The 18,362-nt window shown below is 36.4% G+C and overlaps 3 protein-coding genes across 4 annotated transcripts; 1 reads left to right on the forward strand and 2 right to left on the reverse strand.

The window, feature by feature from the left end:
- Nucleotides 1-252: 252 nt before the first annotated feature.
- On the reverse strand, nt 253-7,544 carry LOC143637161 (uncharacterized). Of its 2 annotated transcripts, XM_077104612.1 has the most exons (20): nt 7,246-7,544; nt 5,781-5,933; nt 5,289-5,452; nt 4,894-5,001; nt 4,585-4,755; nt 3,961-4,506; nt 3,806-3,880; nt 3,587-3,715; nt 3,422-3,496; nt 3,135-3,344; nt 2,757-2,909; nt 2,455-2,669; nt 2,249-2,366; nt 2,028-2,160; nt 1,739-1,940; nt 1,570-1,675; nt 1,344-1,484; nt 1,140-1,265; nt 932-1,046; nt 253-851 (listed from the first exon to the last, which is right to left on the reverse strand). In XM_077104612.1, the coding sequence occupies exons 1-20, from the start codon at nt 7,442-7,444 to the stop codon at nt 445-447; spliced, it is 3,546 nt and encodes a 1,181-aa protein (XP_076960727.1). In that variant the 5' UTR covers nt 7,445-7,544; the 3' UTR covers nt 253-444. The 2 variants fall into 2 exon arrangements, with proteins under 2 accessions (XP_076960727.1, XP_076960726.1); XM_077104611.1 differs by having other exon boundaries at nt 2,455-2,909.
- Nucleotides 7,545-10,111: 2,567 nt separating this feature from the next.
- On the forward strand, nt 10,112-13,234 carry LOC143637162 (protein PLASTID MOVEMENT IMPAIRED 2-like). Its single transcript, XM_077104613.1, has 3 exons — nt 10,112-10,231; nt 10,811-10,879; nt 11,708-13,234. The coding sequence occupies exons 2-3, from the start codon at nt 10,859-10,861 to the stop codon at nt 13,232-13,234; spliced, it is 1,548 nt and encodes a 515-aa protein (XP_076960728.1). The 5' UTR covers nt 10,112-10,231; nt 10,811-10,858.
- LOC143637164 (protein PAL OF QUIRKY-like) lies at nt 12,290-15,644 on the reverse strand. Its single transcript, XM_077104614.1, has 2 exons — nt 14,875-15,644; nt 12,290-14,150 (listed from the first exon to the last, which is right to left on the reverse strand). Exons 1-2 carry the CDS (start codon nt 15,627-15,629, stop codon nt 13,511-13,513), a joined length of 1,395 nt encoding a protein of 464 aa, XP_076960729.1. The 5' UTR covers nt 15,630-15,644; the 3' UTR covers nt 12,290-13,510.
- Nucleotides 15,645-18,362: the final 2,718 nt, after the last annotated feature.

The following is an 18,362-nucleotide window of genomic DNA, read 5'->3' on the forward strand; positions in this document are numbered from 1 at the left end:
ATAGAAGATCAAGAGTGAGTATTTGAATTTGTTTTATGAAACACATATTTGATAATTTATATTAAGACATAATAACTGTTTTACTGCGTTTGGATGAAGTGATTCTTCATATTTTAATGACTTTTAACATATAATTCTTTTCTTGTAATTATATTTTTTCCACATTCAAAGTTCAAACAACCAAATATCTATTATTACAACTTCAACATCAAAATACGACCAGTCATTAGCACACACAATCTTCTAAAAAAGCATCCTGTGTTCTCATCAAAAGTCAAAATATAAAAAACTTATTTAAGTAAAAATACGTTTTTTCCCTATCGCAAAAGACGTACACTTATTCTCTTGATCGACAAAACCGAACCGAAACGAATCAAAAACTATAGAAAGAAGAAGACAAGTAAAAAAACACAACCGAAATTCATATCGATTACAAGAACATATTTAATGAGGTGGAGAAAGTTCATCATTGTTTTTAGCTTTGCCCCTCAGCATGTCAGTAAGACCACCTCTCATGATTCTTCTAAATCTTGTGTCTTCAGCTGCTGCTGGCGGACTTAAGGCGGTCTTGGGCTGCTGCTCACCTGAGGTCGTTGGCGATGTCGATGACGGCATTTCAACAGAATCCCGCTTCCCGAGCAGCCCGCCTTCACTAAATAAACTAGTCATTGAAGTTGGCAGCCCAAACTGAGACCCCATAACTTTGCTGAAAGCGTCAAATGTACCACCGGATCTGTCTTTCACTATGATTTCCAATGCTTCCTTGTGTGCTGGATCAAGGGCGTCTGTGTCTTTTAACAGGTTTTGTATTGTTGGCAAGAGTAGATCCCGGACACTGGCAGCTGATAGATCTGCAAGGATGTTAAAAAACGATTTGTTTATGTTGCATGTGTCACAAGTTATGTACCGTTAATTGTATTATAATTAAAACCTGTAGCATCTAGAGCACGGATTGCCTCGCAGAACGCATTGGATCGATCACGGCGACGAGCCATGTTAGTTGATGGTAATTGAGATGCAGAAAGATGAAATATCTTTGATAACAAATGTGCGTATGTCAAGGAAAATAAAAATGAGCATTTTATATGGAAAAAGGTAAGAACAAATTGGATTACTGTAATAATAGTTTATTAAAGGATATAATCTCTTAGGCTCTCGGTTGTGTGTGGCACAGCCACCACTAATGCACGGATAACTGCAAGTATAGCTTCATGAGATCCGTCTTCAAGAAAAGCATCCATTTTGACCCGTATTTTGTCAACAATCTAATTAGAATAAACTTTGGTCAGCCACTTGCAGCATATAAAAAACTGACACGTTGTTAAAAGCATAAATTTACGGACCACGTCAGTTTTGAAGTTTTGGGCCACGGTTCCAAAGGCATCAATGCTAGCATACAATACGTGTAAGTTTGGCTCAGAGCCCAAAGTTACAAGAGCAGGCAAAACATGTGCTGAAGCAACTTTTGCATCAATATATGGTACCTAACGAAATCAAATAGACAATGGTTCATAAACAACCAAAAGACAAAAAAGTCAAAAGAATAATTCAGCAGGAAAACTGGCTTACAATCATTTTCAGAAGTTTGGCAGCATTGACTTTTAGATCCATGTTGGAGCTCACAACCATTTCCCATAAGACATTGAAAACCAGATTATGGTGTTCTTCAAACATGCTGCACAACATGACAATGTAAGCAAGGTCAACAATAAACTCGAAAAAAAGTTACATTACCGACCATAGGAAACGAACAGAATTGTAAACATCAACACTGTTCATTGCTGACTGGCCCTCCAGCTCAGCACCTTGGATCAAGAGATTCCTCAGGTATTCTGTTAATACTTCATGCTTACTAGGGGATCCGAGTACACCTGCCAATAGAAGAGGCAGGACACACAACCTAGCAATTCTTTCGTCTCCAGCATTTTTTGGTCTAAGAGCTGAAAGAATTTAAAATAAAAAATCATTCAGAACTGATAATTCAAGAATATTGGTATTAACATAGTTGGACCAGTAAAACATTCAACCTTTAACTTTCGGCTGTGATGTTGATGGGAAGCATGCCAAGTCAGCATCATCACCAACCGCCATAAAAAATACAGGTAGCATAATATGGGTGAGATAATCATCTCCAAATCTTTTAGAAACCGCCAGCAAAAACTGAGATGATAAAATTATGAAAGTCAAGAGTTTTCAAAGAAGATATGAATGAATGTGTATAAATAGCAAAAATGTGGGAAATCAGTACAGTTGAGATCCGGTTTCTCAAGCTATCTTCCTTCTGTGGTAAAAGAGAAGCAATCTGAATCAAACTAGGAAAGCAGTCATCATGAAGCCACTCAAAAGTAGGCCAATCTACATGTCCCCTATCAAAAGATGTAAAATTTCTTAGAAACAAAACATGTTTTTGAGGTGTTAACGTGTTAGACAATAATCTGAACCGGTGGAACTCACTCTGCATACTTCTCAAGCAATGGTTTTGGAAATGATGATCCTACAGTATCTAAAAGAGGTGGATATGGACACGTTTCAATAGCTATTCGGTGTACAACCGGAAGTAATTCCAACAGTAACCGCAGCAAAACATCAACGGTCCAGCGTTCTCGTTCACCCAAAACATGGAAATGCGACTCTACAGAATCTTCAACCCCTGAAAGAGGCGGGCAACACTGAAGAAAAATACCATGTAAGGTACTGTGTTTACAAAAATGTTGTTTGGTTAAGATAGCAATGACTAAAGATTTAGAATTTTGTACCTCAATAGAACTCAACATGTGAGAAAGTAATACTCGTAGAATATGATCCAATTTGTTTCCCCACTTCAGCAAAGCAGGAATTAGTTCTTTAATCGTTGTTTCAACAACCACTCCAGATGGATCACAAACTAGCTGGAACATCATTTCCTCCACCTATACACATAACAAAACGGGATATTGGAAAAGTCGAATATTATATTCCTTCCGTTTCCTATCATATTCATTTTAGTTTTTTTTTATTTCTTTTTTTGTTAGTTAGCATATTATGATCATGGGAAAATGCTACATCCCCTGGACCATGTAGCTTACATTGTAGAAATCCTGTCAAGTCAGAAAGCTTCTCCATGATAGCCTCGAAGCATATTTAGTGAGGCTGACCTTGAAATATTTATCCGTATTTGGGAAGAGTGGAAGCAGCATAGCCAGATTACGTGCAGCAGCCTCGCGAACAACAATAGCAGAATCCTCAATCAGCTGTTGGACAATTGATAGGATGAGTGAGTCTCGGATCTCAGGGCGTACATATTCTGCAAGCTCCCCACATGATTGAGCAACAAGCAGCCTGCGCTCCTCATACATGTGACTAATCTGCATCACATAAAACAATTAAAAAGTTAAAACAACTGAAAATACAAAAAACAAAAGAAAACAAAGTAAAATCCTACTTGCTCCCAACATTGAGGAAGCAACTCTGTTTCTGTTCGCATCTCTCCCACATTCCTAGCAAGGGTGACACAGGCCTGAATCAAAAAAAACATTTTAGCACCAAGACTTGAAGAGTAAAATGATAAAAACAAACTATCTACGTATTTAATATTTATAAACCATACATCCATAATAATCCGTCTTTGTTGCTCATCAGGGCGCTTAATCAAGTTAAATAATGTGTGAGTCAAGGAATCCCTTGTAATGCTATTCGGGTGACGCTCAATTGCACACATCATAAGGGGAAGAAGCTCCTATAGGAATATAAAAACACCTATAATAAATTTAGTAGTTATTTATATTACTAAAAAAGATAATATATTAAGAAGATAAGCATATACTACCTCTCGATGATTAATAAGGACATAAGGAACAATTTTAGGCAATGTATCTGAAAGAATCTGAATGGTTCCAGAAACCTGAAAAGTAAAAGCTTGCATACATAAGATTTATTTAACAATAAAAGATTTAAACTGTTTATGTATGTCAGCCAGGTTACCTTATTCCCAGAATCAGGGCCAACAGAAGGAGTACTTGGCTCCAAAAGCAATCCATTATTAGATATGGCAACACTATCTTTTGGGGGATTCTTAGCTGCATCAGTAACATCGTTATCATTTGATTTTGGAAAATCACCATGATTATCAGCAGTACCATCTATGTCTTGAATTGTCTCGTTCTGATACTCGGTACTTTCAGAATTTTCAGACGGGTTACCGGTTGATAGTGGTAGCATATCATATTCAGATGATTTTATTACTTCATCTTTTCTATCAACAAGCACTTCTTCTACACTATTTATGGATCCAACAGGTTGAGCATCAACAGATTTTGCAGAATTCAGCCTTTCAATCTCCTTCTTCAGCAATTGTATTTCTTCCTTGTGGCTTTCTAGGGATGGTGTCTGCCTACCTGCCACATCAGCAGATGTCATATCTTCTGTTGGTTGAGCTCCTTCCCTTTGCTTTTTAAGTGAAGTTATTTCAGCTTTGCAGCTAGTTAATTCATTTTTTCGCTGTTCTGCTGACTGCTTTAGATCTTGAAGCTAGAGCATAACATGAGTAAATGTTCATAAATAGTCAGATGACAAATATACAATGTTGTTAATATGTGACTAAAGTACCAGATTATCTTTCTCCTTGATGTCCTTTTGTAAATTTTCTAGTGACTTCTTTAAAGTCACTACCTGGGCCTCAGCTAAATCCTTGCTTCTCAACAAAGACTGTTTTTCATTTTTGAGCTCATCATTCTCTTTGACCAATGATTCATTCGTCTTAAGCAAGGAAAACTTCTCCTGCAGAATTAAGGCACTTTCTTTAGATATGCAGGCCATTTGGCAACATGTAATTTATAATCATTATATGTTTTGTACAAAGCAAGATAATAAGAGACGAGTTGTGATATCATAACAGAAGTTGTTTCAACAGATTACCTCAGCTGCTTCTGTAGTTGAAGAAAGGTACTGATAATAATAATGGCGCAGGGCGTCTGGCACAGATGCTGATGAGTTTTGCCAATCATCTAGATCCTGGTCGCTGACCTGCAGTTAAGATAAATTTTCAACAATTTCGTCTTTTATATTCCAAATAAGAACTCAACGCATGCTGTAACTTAGGTAATACAAGTTTAAAATTGCAATATACAAACACAAGATGTGATGTATGAGTGTTTCTGTACACCTAAATCTGTCTCTTGCTCTTTAACACAGCTATTCAATCTTGTCAACATACCTTTGGTACTACTGTTTTAACTTGTAGTATAAATATTTCATAAGTACCATGAAACGGATTTGATGCAAACTAGAAAATCAACAAAAGCAGCACATACCTCCTCGTAAAAAGTCATAGCAGTCAAACGGTATCCTGCTAAAAGCAGATATTCCTTTACAGCACAGTTCAGGTCTTGGCGCTCTTTTGCCTTTAAAGGACCCAACTCAGAGACTGTCATATCCCTGCTTTGCTGAACATCTGATCGATTTTTAGCTTTAGCATCTGCAGACATCACAAATTTCATAATATCTTAAAGGATGTAATTTAAGAAACCAAGAGATATGGTATTTCATTCAAGAAGACAGCTACTTCAAAAGTCCCAATGAGCATATATAAGAACACTGATTTTAAAGGGAGATGTGAATAATAATTTCATGTTTGGTAGAGACCCAAATATAAATGTTACATAACATTGCTTTTGAAGTTTTATCAATATGTGATCATGGCTAGTTCAATCAAAGTGACAGTTGAATTAGTTTGCATAAAATTCATTTGCACAAAAGCAAACTACAAACAGGGCAAACAAATCAGTTGTAAATAATATATTTACCACTTGCTTCATCGAATTTGGCCTCAGATTTCTTTTGTAACTCAGTCTTTAACTTCAGAATGTCTTCTTGAGCCAAACGACTCTCATAGTCCCTAATTGCTAGTTTCTCCTCCAGTGCTTCTTTTTCCTCTAGCAGACTCTGTGGGTCGGCAACTAGTTCAAGTAAATGAAGAAGAAATCAGATTTTGCCACACAACTAAGAATATGTGGCCATCTAAAGCAATAAAGAATATAATGATATCAACTATCGATTGTTAACAGTACCATCAAAATATGAGTGGTTTAAACTTTTGCAGTGATACCTATGTGCTGATTAAGTCCAGATAAAAAAAAGACCAATCAATGGTTTAAATTACTGGCAAGGTGATATCAGTTTGTACGGTCAACAGCTTCTTCATCTAAGAGATTAATGATTTAAAAGGCAAAGCCCTATAAATGACAAGATTATAAATTAGGTACCCTTGGTTGCTGATTACGCTTAACAACATGTACCCTAAACAAACTTCATTTGTATGTCTACTGTCTAGTATCTTAGGAATATTAATGTGTTATTGTACACTTCCTTGTGTTGAAACTCATTAGACGCTTTTCTATTGGCATCTCATTAGCTGTGAACTTATGGTGATTGTGAAGTTTGTAACATATACCGCTTCAATGCACTGGATTACAAGAAATAAGTTGTAAAAGTGTTGCAAGCTTTCTCTAAGATCAATGAACTCTGCTCCATATATAACTAAAACAAAGGCCTAGCAATTTCATCAGATACCTTCTGTTCACACAAACTATCATAGAATTATGTTTATATAAGAAAACCGGTAGACTTCTAAGCTAAATATTTTTGTCATAGAACTTGTATACCCGCTTTCAATCGCATTTTAGGAACACTAACACTATCTTCGTGGTCACAAGCCAACCAAACTGAGAATTCATCTTCCTAATAGTCTCATTAAGTTCTCCATTCCGCTCTAGATGATCAGATTTAACAATGAACTACACAAAAATGATTACTAGGGTGAAATATACAAATCTATTAATGCGCCTAAACAAACATAATTGTGAACAGAACATCTGCTATAAATTCCTATTTAACAGTCTCCAGTCTCAACTAATCCTAGATAATTCTTACTGCATGTCTCTTAAAGCTTCTTAGTTCTTGTAATCTATTCATTTGAATGAGTTGATGCTACAATAATGCAAAGTCACACCAAATTCACAGCTAATGGCAATTATCAACAAATATATGTATGTCAAAAGAGTTTAAATGAAAACACAGCACTGATCAGCCAACAATAGCATCTAATTAATTGTAATCTCATCATTTCTAGGGTTCCAGCTATACATCAAATCAAGTATTCTAAACTACTATCCACAAATGAAGTCTAGATACAGTATTAAACCTAATCTCATTTCAAATTGAGATCATAATAATAATAAGTTGAGTAAACATTGAGTCAATTAGAAGAACCTCGAAGAGTACTGAAGCGTGAGATCTGATCCGGTGGAAACTGAACGGGATCAGCGAAGAAATCCTTAAGGCGAATAGCTTGAGCGTCACGGCCGTCATCGAGAAGCTCGTGAAGCAGCTCGAACGCAGATAATAAGTAATTCTCCTCTAATAAGAAGTTTACCACGCAATTACACAGCGATGATTTCTCTACGTCCATTTCATTAATCTATCTATAATACATTGATTTGGATTCGATGGAGATAATTTGATGCATCATGAGATTTGTTGAAGGTTTTATAAGATCTGTTCATGGAGTCCGAGCTTCAACAACTGTAAGCCTATTAAAGAAAAGTCCATGGAATGCAAAACGGGCGGATTGTCGGGTCAAGTCGTTTAATAACCGAATCTAGGGGTGTGCATGATTCGGCTATTAATCTTAGCCAATTAATTGGTTTTCGGTTAATAGGTTCGGTCTATTTTGTTAGTTTTTTTATTTTTAGTTCGGTTTTAGTTAATAATCAACATCAACTTTAGGCTAAAAATTTTACGAAAAAATACATCCCAATGCATAATTACATGAAATTGAATGTATAAATATATAACATGTAGATATAAATACATAATAAGGAGGTATATATATACAAATAATGGTGGTATGAAATATGAAATACATAAAAATGAAAGTATAAAACTAGAAATATATGAAAATACAAATGGTGTGGTTTGGTTAAATAATCGATAACCGTTTTCCGATTAATTGGGTTATTAGTTAATCTTGGTTGAGTTATTGTTCACCCCTATCTGAATAAACGAATACTTTAGAAACGTAAATATTTCACTTTATGTTTAAACATTTCATGATAATTCAGATGGTACTTTAGTTCTTTAGTTTATTTTATGTAAAATAAATAAATATATAACATCCCACTTTTCAAAAATATTTGATAGTATATATAAAATGAGGTTCCAGATTTTGAATATGACTTGTAGACATGCTAAACAAAGGAATTCAAAACAATAGTAATTAAAAACTTAACAAGTATGATTATACCTATCATGTATAAAAGGTGTGTTCAATCCTTTTGTCATTAAGAACCGATCAAACCATCTGTAATGGGGATGTCTTGGAGAGGAAAATGACCCAAAACGCCTGGGTACACCGCCCTCTAGGCGTTTTGAGAGCCCAATTGTCTCCCACATTAGGTATAAAACGGTTGAAGTTGGAAGAAGGTGGGACCACTTTATTTTGGACCAATGATTAAGAAAAAAGAAGGTGTTTCCCCCTCTACCACTACGTTTGGTCACATGATCTACCTCTGGTTTTCAGTGCTTTACTTGAATGCATATGACACTTTCAAATGCTTCGTCATCATTATTTGTACTTCGTTGTTAACAATTTGTTAATTTACGTATTTTGTTGATAACAATTTGTTAATTTATGTACTTTTGGTGTTGACTTTTGGTTAAGGGCTTTTGTTAGTTTGTAACTTAAAGTAAATGTTAGATTGGATTTTTTGTTTTATTTAAATGTTGGCTTTTGTTAGTTTGTAAGTCTTAAATTCTGGTTACGACGTGTTACTCTTTACTTTCTCATTTCACATTGTTGCTAACAATTTGACTTTTGATTGTGGTTGCAAAATAGTTCAAACCTGGATGCGGTTACGACGTGTTACTCTTTACTTTCTCATTACTCTTTATGTTTGTCAAACATACAACTAAGCCCACTCATATGATAACTAAACACGTAGGGGAGTTGTGCGATTAAAATTGAAAAGGCATCGATTGGATAGTCACCCCCACCGTCGTCGTGTACACAACGAACCAACCCATAACGAGCATGAAAACGAGGAGGGCCCGGTGTGCTCTTTGTTGTGGATCTCATTTTAAAAGGAAGACACTGCCACTATGTGTGGTCTAAAGAGCTTCACCTTGATGTGTATGGTTTTTCCAAATCAATTTAGGTTAAGAGCGTTTGATTATTTCTACTATAACATTTCATTAGTTTCAAAAAAATTGTGAAATTGTAAGTATTAATGATAACCCTATTTAAAACCTCCAAAGTCAAAACAAAATTTCAAAATAAAATCTTCCTAAATAACAAAATTATTTATTTTTTGTGTCCATAACAAAAATGTGCACCTTCAATTACAGAAATGCAATAGCATTTAAATACACTTGAAACAAAGAACTGCTTTGGCCTATAATGTTTATCATCATCATCATAGTGTAAATCAAGGATTATTTCAAAGTATATACCTTAATTGTCCAATTTGCCCTTGAACTTATCCAACTCATAAACCCTATAATTCACAAAATTTTTGTTAAAGGAGCAATTTGACTTATTCGATTACTTGTGGCCCCGTGATATCATTGTTACAAAACTAAAAGTGACTTTATTGAAAAGCAAAAACTTGTGGGTCGGCAACGTAATTATATACGTGACTATTATCTATCATACATGGTGGGAAACTAGAGACTTGGCAATCAACCAACCAAGTCTTTAGTAACACAAATTAATATAATTCAAATATAAACATACAAGTGTAGCCTAAATGGTCAAATATTAGCGCAAAGTACACGTGTTGATGTATAATGTACAACCCAACATAGAATGAAAGAAAACTGAACATATCGGTACCGAACCGAATATCTTGGTACCGGTACCGGTACCAAGAATTCGTAAATTTCGGAACCGGGATTTTCGGGACCGATACGGTCCCGATCTCATCCCTAACCAGACAGTGAAAAATGACCTTGATTTTTAAATATGTTGGTTACTCTCAAGGTAGCTATTTAGCCAATTAAGTTAATGGGCCCCGTTCGATACTAACAAGTAACAATACAATATCCACCCGTCAACAAGAGCCAAGTCACTCATCATATTTTGGTCCTCATTTCCCAATTAATTACCATTTCAACCATCCTTCATTATCATCATCATCTCAAATTCCAGACATTCAAATTCCAAACAAGAAGCTCAACACACTTTATCCAAACTATTAAGGTATGCAAAGCCATTTTATCTTCTTATCTTATATTGGTTTCTAAATTGTCCTTCTTTACGAATGCTAAGAAAGATTGTACCTTCTGCTTCAGCTGTACTTTTGTATGTCTGTGTGTTTGATTTTGTGAAAAGGTTGTACCTTTGCTCTGGCAAACTCCAGTTCTGGTTCTTTGACAGAAGTTAGATTTTTGGGTGTTACATTTCTTGAATTTTTAATTACTGGTTATACAAAATTGACATAAATATATAATAAAGTTCTAATCTTGACTTGTTAGGAGAGAAAGCAAACCACAATCTAAACAGTTGTATGCATATATCATGAGTTAAGATGAATTTTCTCCCAAAATTGAAATGATTTTTTTCTTAGTTTTAAAATATTTAAAGGGTTTCTGTATTAATGGTCATGAAAGTAGAAGCAGTTTATTTGACATTCACAAGTCAACCTTCGACTTTGTAGGAGATGAAAATAAACCATAATCAGAATAGTCAAACTTAATCCTTTTGACACTAACCGAGTATTTCTATTTAATTTATCTACATTGTTTTGACCTAACCTAACTATGGTTCCAATTGTTGCAGCTAATATCATAGGGAACAAAGGCACTTCTTCTGTTCTTCACATGCCAAATGGAATCCTCAGACTCAGAGGTACTTGCATAGTTGCATTTTCTTTATTTTTCGGATAAAGAAATGCAAGAAGCTTATATTATACAAGAATGATTGATTTAGTAAAAATAATGCAAGAGATAAAAAGATGGTTATTTACATACCATTACACAGACTCGGCTAAAACTGTTCGAACTTGCAAACTATAATGAGTTTTTTTCAGAATTCTCAACAAAATTATTACGCATGCAAACAAAACGAGCGAACACAAACAAAGTATGTTCGTGTTCATTCGTTTAACTTTAATAGAACAAACGATGGAACACAAATAATTAAAACAAATGGATTTTCTTGTTCGTGTTCGCTTATGTTCGTTTGTTAACAACATAAACAAACAGTTGATGTTCATGAATGTAAACGAATGAGCATGACTGAACATAGATGAAGAAGCATAACAGAGCTAATTAAGAGTAAATGCGAACAATGTTCTGGGCTGTAACTAGACTAAATTTAATGGGCCTAAAATTATAAATGAGTATTTTAACGACTGTAAATGAACAAACTCTTTAACAAACCAACATAAATGAACGTAAACGCGTGAACATGAGCAAATTTAAATGAACAAACGACACATGTGCTTATGTATGTTATTTAACTAATTGAACCAACAATTTTGTTCATGTTTGTTTGTTTATCAAATAAACATAAACGAACATCCCGCCAAATGGTTCACTGCACGTTCGGTTCGTAAAACAGGCCTAAAGTTATGATTGGTTTGTAATGAGAAACTGATAAATCTTGGTCTATTTGTGTATTGTTTTAGTGAACATAATGTTTTTGGTTACTAATTATATTTTTAATTCCTAAAAGCCACTTCCAACATCAAGAGCTGAAACCGAGCTTTCTAATGCTCGAAAAACCGTACGAGATCTAGCTCTAAAGATTGAAGAATCAAATTCAAGAGCCAAAAGCATGCAGCAGAAGCAGCAGACAAACCTTAAACAGCATGAACAACAAGAACATGAAGTATACTTAAAAAACAAGGAGGATTATCAGTATGCACAAGTGATGAAAGAACTCGAACGCATTAAACAGGAACTGGGAAAACTAAAGCTCGACATGAAACGCATTTTAAAGGGAAAAAAACAAGCGGAGAACTCATACAAGGTCTCAAGTTCTAAAAACTCCATGCTTTCAAGTGCAGTAGAAAGAATCAAGAAAGAGGTTGAAGAAATCGATGAAGAACACGTTCTTGTTGAACTAGCACGGATCGAAGTGGTTAAAGAACGACAAACCATTGAAGCACAAATAAAACAAGAAGCTTACCATTACCAAACCCAGTTAGAAGAAGTCAAAAAAAAAGTCAAAGACGTTGACCAACATAAAAAACTCGAACAAGAGCTCCAATTAACGCTTCATAACATAAATTTATTAAACCAAGAACTTGCTCGAGCTAAAGAAACAACCGAGAATCCTGATTCGCTTCACACAATCACAGAACAGCTAGAAGCAGCAAAAACCGAGCTTGCAAACATTAAACGAGAAGGCGTTGACTTCATGACCTCCATTGATGTAATCAGGAACGAACTCAAACTCGTTCAAGAAGAAACAGCTCGTCTGGAGAAAGAAGAAGAGAAACAAGAATTAACGATTCAAATCCTAAATTCAAAGATACTAAATGGAAAAGCCAACTTGGAATCCGTCACCGCTACCACAGAAAACGCTAATTTAATTGCATCAAATCTATCACTCGCGGTTGATCAGTTAAAAGCAGAAACCGAGACAGTAATTAAAGAAAGAGACCTCATCATTGAAGAAATTAAAAAAATTAAATTGGAAATTCCTAAAACCGAGTCGGAAATAGAATTATCAGAGAAAAGATTAGAAGCTGCAATGGAAGAACTCAAAGCCGCCAAGTCATCAGAATTCACCGCTCTAGAGAATCTAAAGAATCTCATCGATTCCACAGTACAATCACGGGAGTTGACTTCTCAAAATAAGTCAACTATAAAAATCACCAATTTTGAATACGAATACTTAACAAGAAAAGCAGGTGGTGCAGAAGAGATTGCTGATAAAAAAGTAGCTGCAGCTCAGGCTTGGGTGGAAGCATTAAAAGCAAATGAAAAGGAGATATTAATGAAAATTAAAATGGCTAAACAAGAAATTAACAAGTTACATATGGAGGTAGATGATGATGTAACCGTTGTGGCATCGCCTAGAAGATCAATGTACAAAATTGGAAACATGACGCCCGGAAAACGAGTTAGGTCACAAAAGTTTTTGTCGCCTGCAACCCGTCAAGCGATTAGATCAGCTTCTTTCAGTAGAAAAAGAGAAAAGGCGACAAGAAGTTTAGCAAAGTTATTGGATGAAAACGATGAAATGGGTGAGTAAATTTGTTGTGTATAACTGTATAAGAGCTCTTTGATGTTCATGACCTTGTCTATATTAATGTGTAAACAATTGAAATGAAAAAAAAATGAATACATAAGTTAAATGAGTTTTACATGCAACAACAAATGGAAATGGTAAGGACATAGTCACATAACATTATAACTTGTAATATTGTTGAGATGATATAACACACTAACACTAAAGTAGTAGTAACATAAAAACACATACCGAAGTCACAACACATGAGCACATCTTAAATTAAACTCGACCGCCGTGTTATTGTTGCGAGGTCCCGACTGGCAACTGTGTTGAGGCATCAGACAACGAGACCTGCTCTGCTTTTTTCACAGTTTCAAATTTCGGAAGGGGGAATACCGGGGCCGAGGGTTGGCTCTTGTAGATTTGAGCATAAACAAGGTCGTTGTCATATTCATTTTCATAAGTAGGAGCCGGTGTAGCCGTAGGGCCCACAGGTTGTGTGGCCGGATGAGGAGGAGCCCTGTTAGATTGAATCGGTTGTGGTGCAACTGCAACTGCTGCGCGTTCAGCTGGTGGCTGAGAAACCCTTGTAATGTGAGCTGGGGCGGTGACGTTGGAAGCTTGATCCGTGGGGCCCACGGGCATCACGTAGATGGGGTAGGGCTGATGTGGCGGTGGAGGTGGCTGTTGGTACGGTGCATACATTGGATAGTAAGATGATATGGGTACTGTTGGTCCGGTCGGGTATTGGATGTAATGTGGTGATGTGGAGTGAATATATTGCACCGGTTGCTGTCTTTGGTCAGGAATGTGTGGTATCTGATAACCGGAAACTTGAATGTTGTTCTTTTGCATTTGAACTGGTAATGAAGGATTGTAGATGATACTCTCCGAATCGTGAAGCACTTGATCTTGATAAACTCGAGCAGAATTATCACTGTTGAATGTAACAAAAGTTAGCATTACGGCTGGCATAACAAAGTTAGACATTAATACATGATTACATATGATGCTAGACACAAACACGACACAATAACTAATTGTGTCGTTTTTTCCAACATGGACCCATTTAAAAGCGTGTTGCCAGTGGCGAAGCTTGGACTAAGACACCGAGGGGGCCGGACTCAAAATGTATAAAAATTTTCACAAACGTAGGTGGCCGGGCTCAAATTTTCGGCCAAAAAAGGCTAAATTTACACTACGTATAAAAATTTTCGCCCGAAAAGGACTAAATTTTACACCACGTATAAAAATTTTCGACCGAAAACGACTAAATTTTACACTACGTATAAAAAATTTGGCCGAAAACAACTAAATTTACACTACATATAAAAAATTTCGGGCGAAAACGCGTAAATTTACACTGTTGCGTAAAAAAACAGGGGGGCTGGGGCCACCCCGGGTCCTTGAGAACCTTCGCCACCGGTGTTGCACGACACGACCTGTTTAGTGACACGATATGGTGAAACAAAAGTTGCCAAAAGTTCACCAAAGTCTTAAATTATAGATAATAATCCTTCACATATTTGAAACTAAAATCCAAGTACGGGGCGTAAGGTAACTATAGCATATAGTATACCATATACAAATTTAAACAGGTCATTAACAAATTAACTATGTGTCGTTTCGTGTTAGCAGGTTCGTGTCATAACAAACGATACCTTTCAAGTGAAGCAGGCGCGGCACTTTTAACCTCATTACCAACCACAACCGGAACCAAATTCGACGCCGAAACCGAAGAATTAATCGACCCAAACGACGAACACGTCTCCAAAACCATCGACTCCGGGACCGAACCCGAATCACCACCACCGCCACCACACTTCCCGGAATCACCACTATTCATCAAGCTCTCCCCATTCCCCTCCAAACACTCCAGACCCGTTAACCCGTTTGGCATACCCGACCCGTCAGACAACCCCCGGTTAATAATCATGGTACTCTTCAAGGCGTCGGAAAACCAGGATTCTGATTTCGGGTCGAGGAGTAAGGATCCGACGGATTCGGGTCGGGTGGGGAAGAGGAATAATCTGATGCGGGAGGGTGTAGGGGAAGATACGATGCGGTCGTGTTCTTCGAGCATGTTGTGAAGGTCTTCATCGGTGGAGATTGAGATTAAGGAGTCGAGGTCTTCGTTTGGGAGTTGGTATTTGAAGGTGAATGGGCGGTTGGAGTAGAGGGTGCGTGAGAGGTGGTGGGTAAATGAGGCGATGGTGGAGGCGGTGGTGCGGCGGTCCACGGCGACTATGCGGGTTTCGCCGCCGGCGTAGCAGAGGGATTTGGTTTGAGGGCGTGGGACGATGTGGCCGCCGTAGCTGCACATGAGACGGAGTTTGGTGGTGGGTAACGGTGGGAGAGAATGGGAATGTGGTGGTTGTTGTTCGACGGTGGGTGGTGGTGGTAGGTGGTGGTCCATTGTGGTCGGGATGTGGTGGGTTTTCGTGAAAGAGTGTAATTAATAATAATAATATGTATTAAGCAAGTTGTTTATTTGGTATGGGTTAGATCGGTGATGTTTATCTTTTCAAGAAACCTTTTTTCATTGAATAAGTAATGTTTTAAAAGAGTTCAAAATTGTCAAATTGATATATATCATTTTTCTTTTTAAAATAGTTTATCTTTATCATTATCGTTTACTCTTACTGTCCTTATCATCTTCTCCCATCATCTGCCGTTTCTGAACTACAGTGTCGATGGGTACTACTAGTTAGGGATGAGCAAATTCAATACCAGTACCGAAATCGGTATCGATTTGGTACCCGAATCGTTACCAAAGTTTTGAGTTTCTGGATTGGTACGGTACCGGTACCAGTACGGTACGTTACATGTATTTCCCGAAATTTGACCTTCTATACCGGTACCAAGAATTGGTGATTTTCGGGATTGGTTATTTTCGGTACGGTACCGTGCTCATACTTACTACTAGTGACTACTTCTACTATTGTCGGGTCCCATTTCGGAACCCTATGCAAGTGTGGTGGTGGTTGGATGTCACCGTCATTCCTAAGTGATTGTGGCGATGGGGTCACACACTCACACGTCCACTTCTCAACAATCGATGATTATCTTCTGCTGTTAGCAGCTTCCATTTCGGAACCCTATGCAAGTATGCAATAGTGATGTGGCAACAGTTAGATATGAATGATGTTCCTAAGCAGCGGTGGCAAAGGAAATGTTGCCTCGATGACTGTCTGTGGGGACGGTTTTTGTTGTTAAAAGGTGTTTTCTTTGTTAATAGTAAGCTAATTGTCATTTTGTGTTGGCTGCAATGGTTAGTTTGATTATCTTGTTTTACGTTTAAAAATAAACTATTCATGTTCATGATATTGATGACCATCGACTAATGGCTAAGAAAATTTTAAGCTATAGCTATTTAGTTATGTGATTCTTACTTCATAGTTGGGTTAAAATGTAAGCAATGATCATTATTGACTTATTACTGGCGTAGGTCTTAAGCTCATGTGTTGTTGTTCATTGTTTGCTACTTGCTAGTGTTTGCTTTGGCTCTCTTTGTGGTTGTTGTGTTGCTTATGTGATAGAATGGTGGGTTAATAATGTGGGCAATGCTCATTATTGACTTATGTCATTGCAACTATACATCTTGAGCCATCGGTTGTTATTCATTGTTGATGTTATTTGGTTTTTGACTTCTTTGTGGTTGTTATGTTAGGATTTATGTCAATAGGAAATGAGTGGTTGGAATTTGATGACGGCGTAGTAGTAGAAGATTTAAAAAGATCCGCATAAGATGCGATATATGTAGATATTGGTAGAGAGCATCAATTAATATTGGTGTGAAAAATTAAAACAACCATATTATCATAGGAGGTGGGTGTCAACACTGGGAGTAACGACTTCATCAAAACCAGTGCCATTATGATCTTCCCGCATCACTCTGACCTGTCTCCCTTAGGAATTTAACTTGAAATCTTATAAATGACTGTGAAACACTTGAAATGTTAAGTTTTCTTTATTTTTTTGTTACTAATCGTACAAAACACTTGATATCGCTTATCACCTACCAGTCATCACACCATCTCCATTTCTACTTTAACATTTAACAATGTATTACTTTAGTTAATTACTCTTCTTAGGCTATGTGTAGTTGAGGAGTTAAAAGTGAGGTGATTTGTGTTGGAGATTTATGCAAATCGTATATATTAGGAAAATCTGAGAGTCATAAAACACTTTCAGATCAAAACTATTTGTTGGTTCCCAAATGTTTTGACCAACTAAAACTCAGATTTAGTGCAAGAATCAGTATGAAGATTGAGAAAGTTTTATGAACCAGAAGAAAATATCGTATGATCAAGCAATGGTTATTAAGGTTAGGATTCATGATAACTGTTTTGCAGTTATAAATTAGTTATCGTATTTTGAATTTCAAAATTAAAATACGCTCCTTAACTTGACATATAAAATATCTATGGAATTTAATAATAATTAAATTTCTAATACGTCTATAATATAACAACATATGTCAAAATATAAAATTTTCAAGCTGACATGGCAACTCGACCCCAGCCAGGGGGCTGCCGCCCCTTGGACCCTGCTACCAGGGGTGTTGCCCCTTGGAAACCCCATGACTCAAGGACTTCGCCCTAAGCACCAATTATAATAAAATCAAATAATTGTGCACCCAACACCCGATTTATTTAGATTCATATTGCATTTAACTTGATCAACGAGTTAATCTCTAATTACACTAAAATCACTAACAATTTGTGTCATGTGGCTCAGTTAGCAAAATGTGGGTTTTTGTTTTATGGGTGTAGTGGTGTTGTAGCCCAATATATATATATATATATGTGTGTGTGTGTGTGTGTGTGTGTGTGTGTGTGTGTGTGTGTGTGTTATACATACTGTAACATCTTGGAAAATACCATATTTATTTTTGGGTTAATATGTCAAACTTTGAAAATAGAATGACCCAAAAACAATTTAATAATAAATATGGTAAATAAATAATATATATGGAATATAATAAGTTAGAAAAATTCCTATTAAGAAAATGGTGAAAGGATTCCATCCCACATGGAAAATAGGAAGAAAATGAAATTCATTTCCAATGGTATAAATAAGGAAGATAAATTTCATCACACATGGAAATTGGGATAAATTTGGAATCTTTTTATAAGAGATGGAGTTT

This window comes from Bidens hawaiensis, unplaced genomic scaffold (genome assembly GCF_021521415.1).
Source record: "Bidens hawaiensis isolate Kalapana, Puna unplaced genomic scaffold, B.hawaiensis_p1.1 tig00008125_1, whole genome shotgun sequence".
Lineage (NCBI taxonomy): Eukaryota > Viridiplantae > Streptophyta > Magnoliopsida > Asterales > Asteraceae > Bidens > Bidens hawaiensis.

Coding starts and splice junctions, on each gene's coding strand:
- LOC143637161 (XM_077104611.1), bottom strand. CDS start 7,444: ATGGACGTAGAGAAATCATCGCTGTGTAATTGCGTGGTAAACTTCTTA. Junction 3,716..3,805: donor TCCTTATTAATCATCGAGAG/GTAGTATATGCT, acceptor ATATTCCTATAG/GAGCTTCTTCCCCTTATGAT. Junction 1,047..1,139: donor CCGAGAGCCTAAGAGATTAT/ATCCTTTAATAA, acceptor ACATACGCACAT/TTGTTATCAAAGATATTTCA.
- LOC143637162 (XM_077104613.1), top strand. CDS start 10,859: ATGGAATCCTCAGACTCAGAG. Junction 10,880..11,707: donor TGGAATCCTCAGACTCAGAG/GTACTTGCATAG, acceptor AATTCCTAAAAG/CCACTTCCAACATCAAGAGC.
- LOC143637164 (XM_077104614.1), bottom strand. CDS start 15,629: ATGGACCACCACCTACCACCACCACCCACCGTCGAACAACAACCACCA. Junction 14,151..14,874: donor GCGCCTGCTTCACTTGAAAG/GTATCGTTTGTT, acceptor TACATTCAACAG/TGATAATTCTGCTCGAGTTT.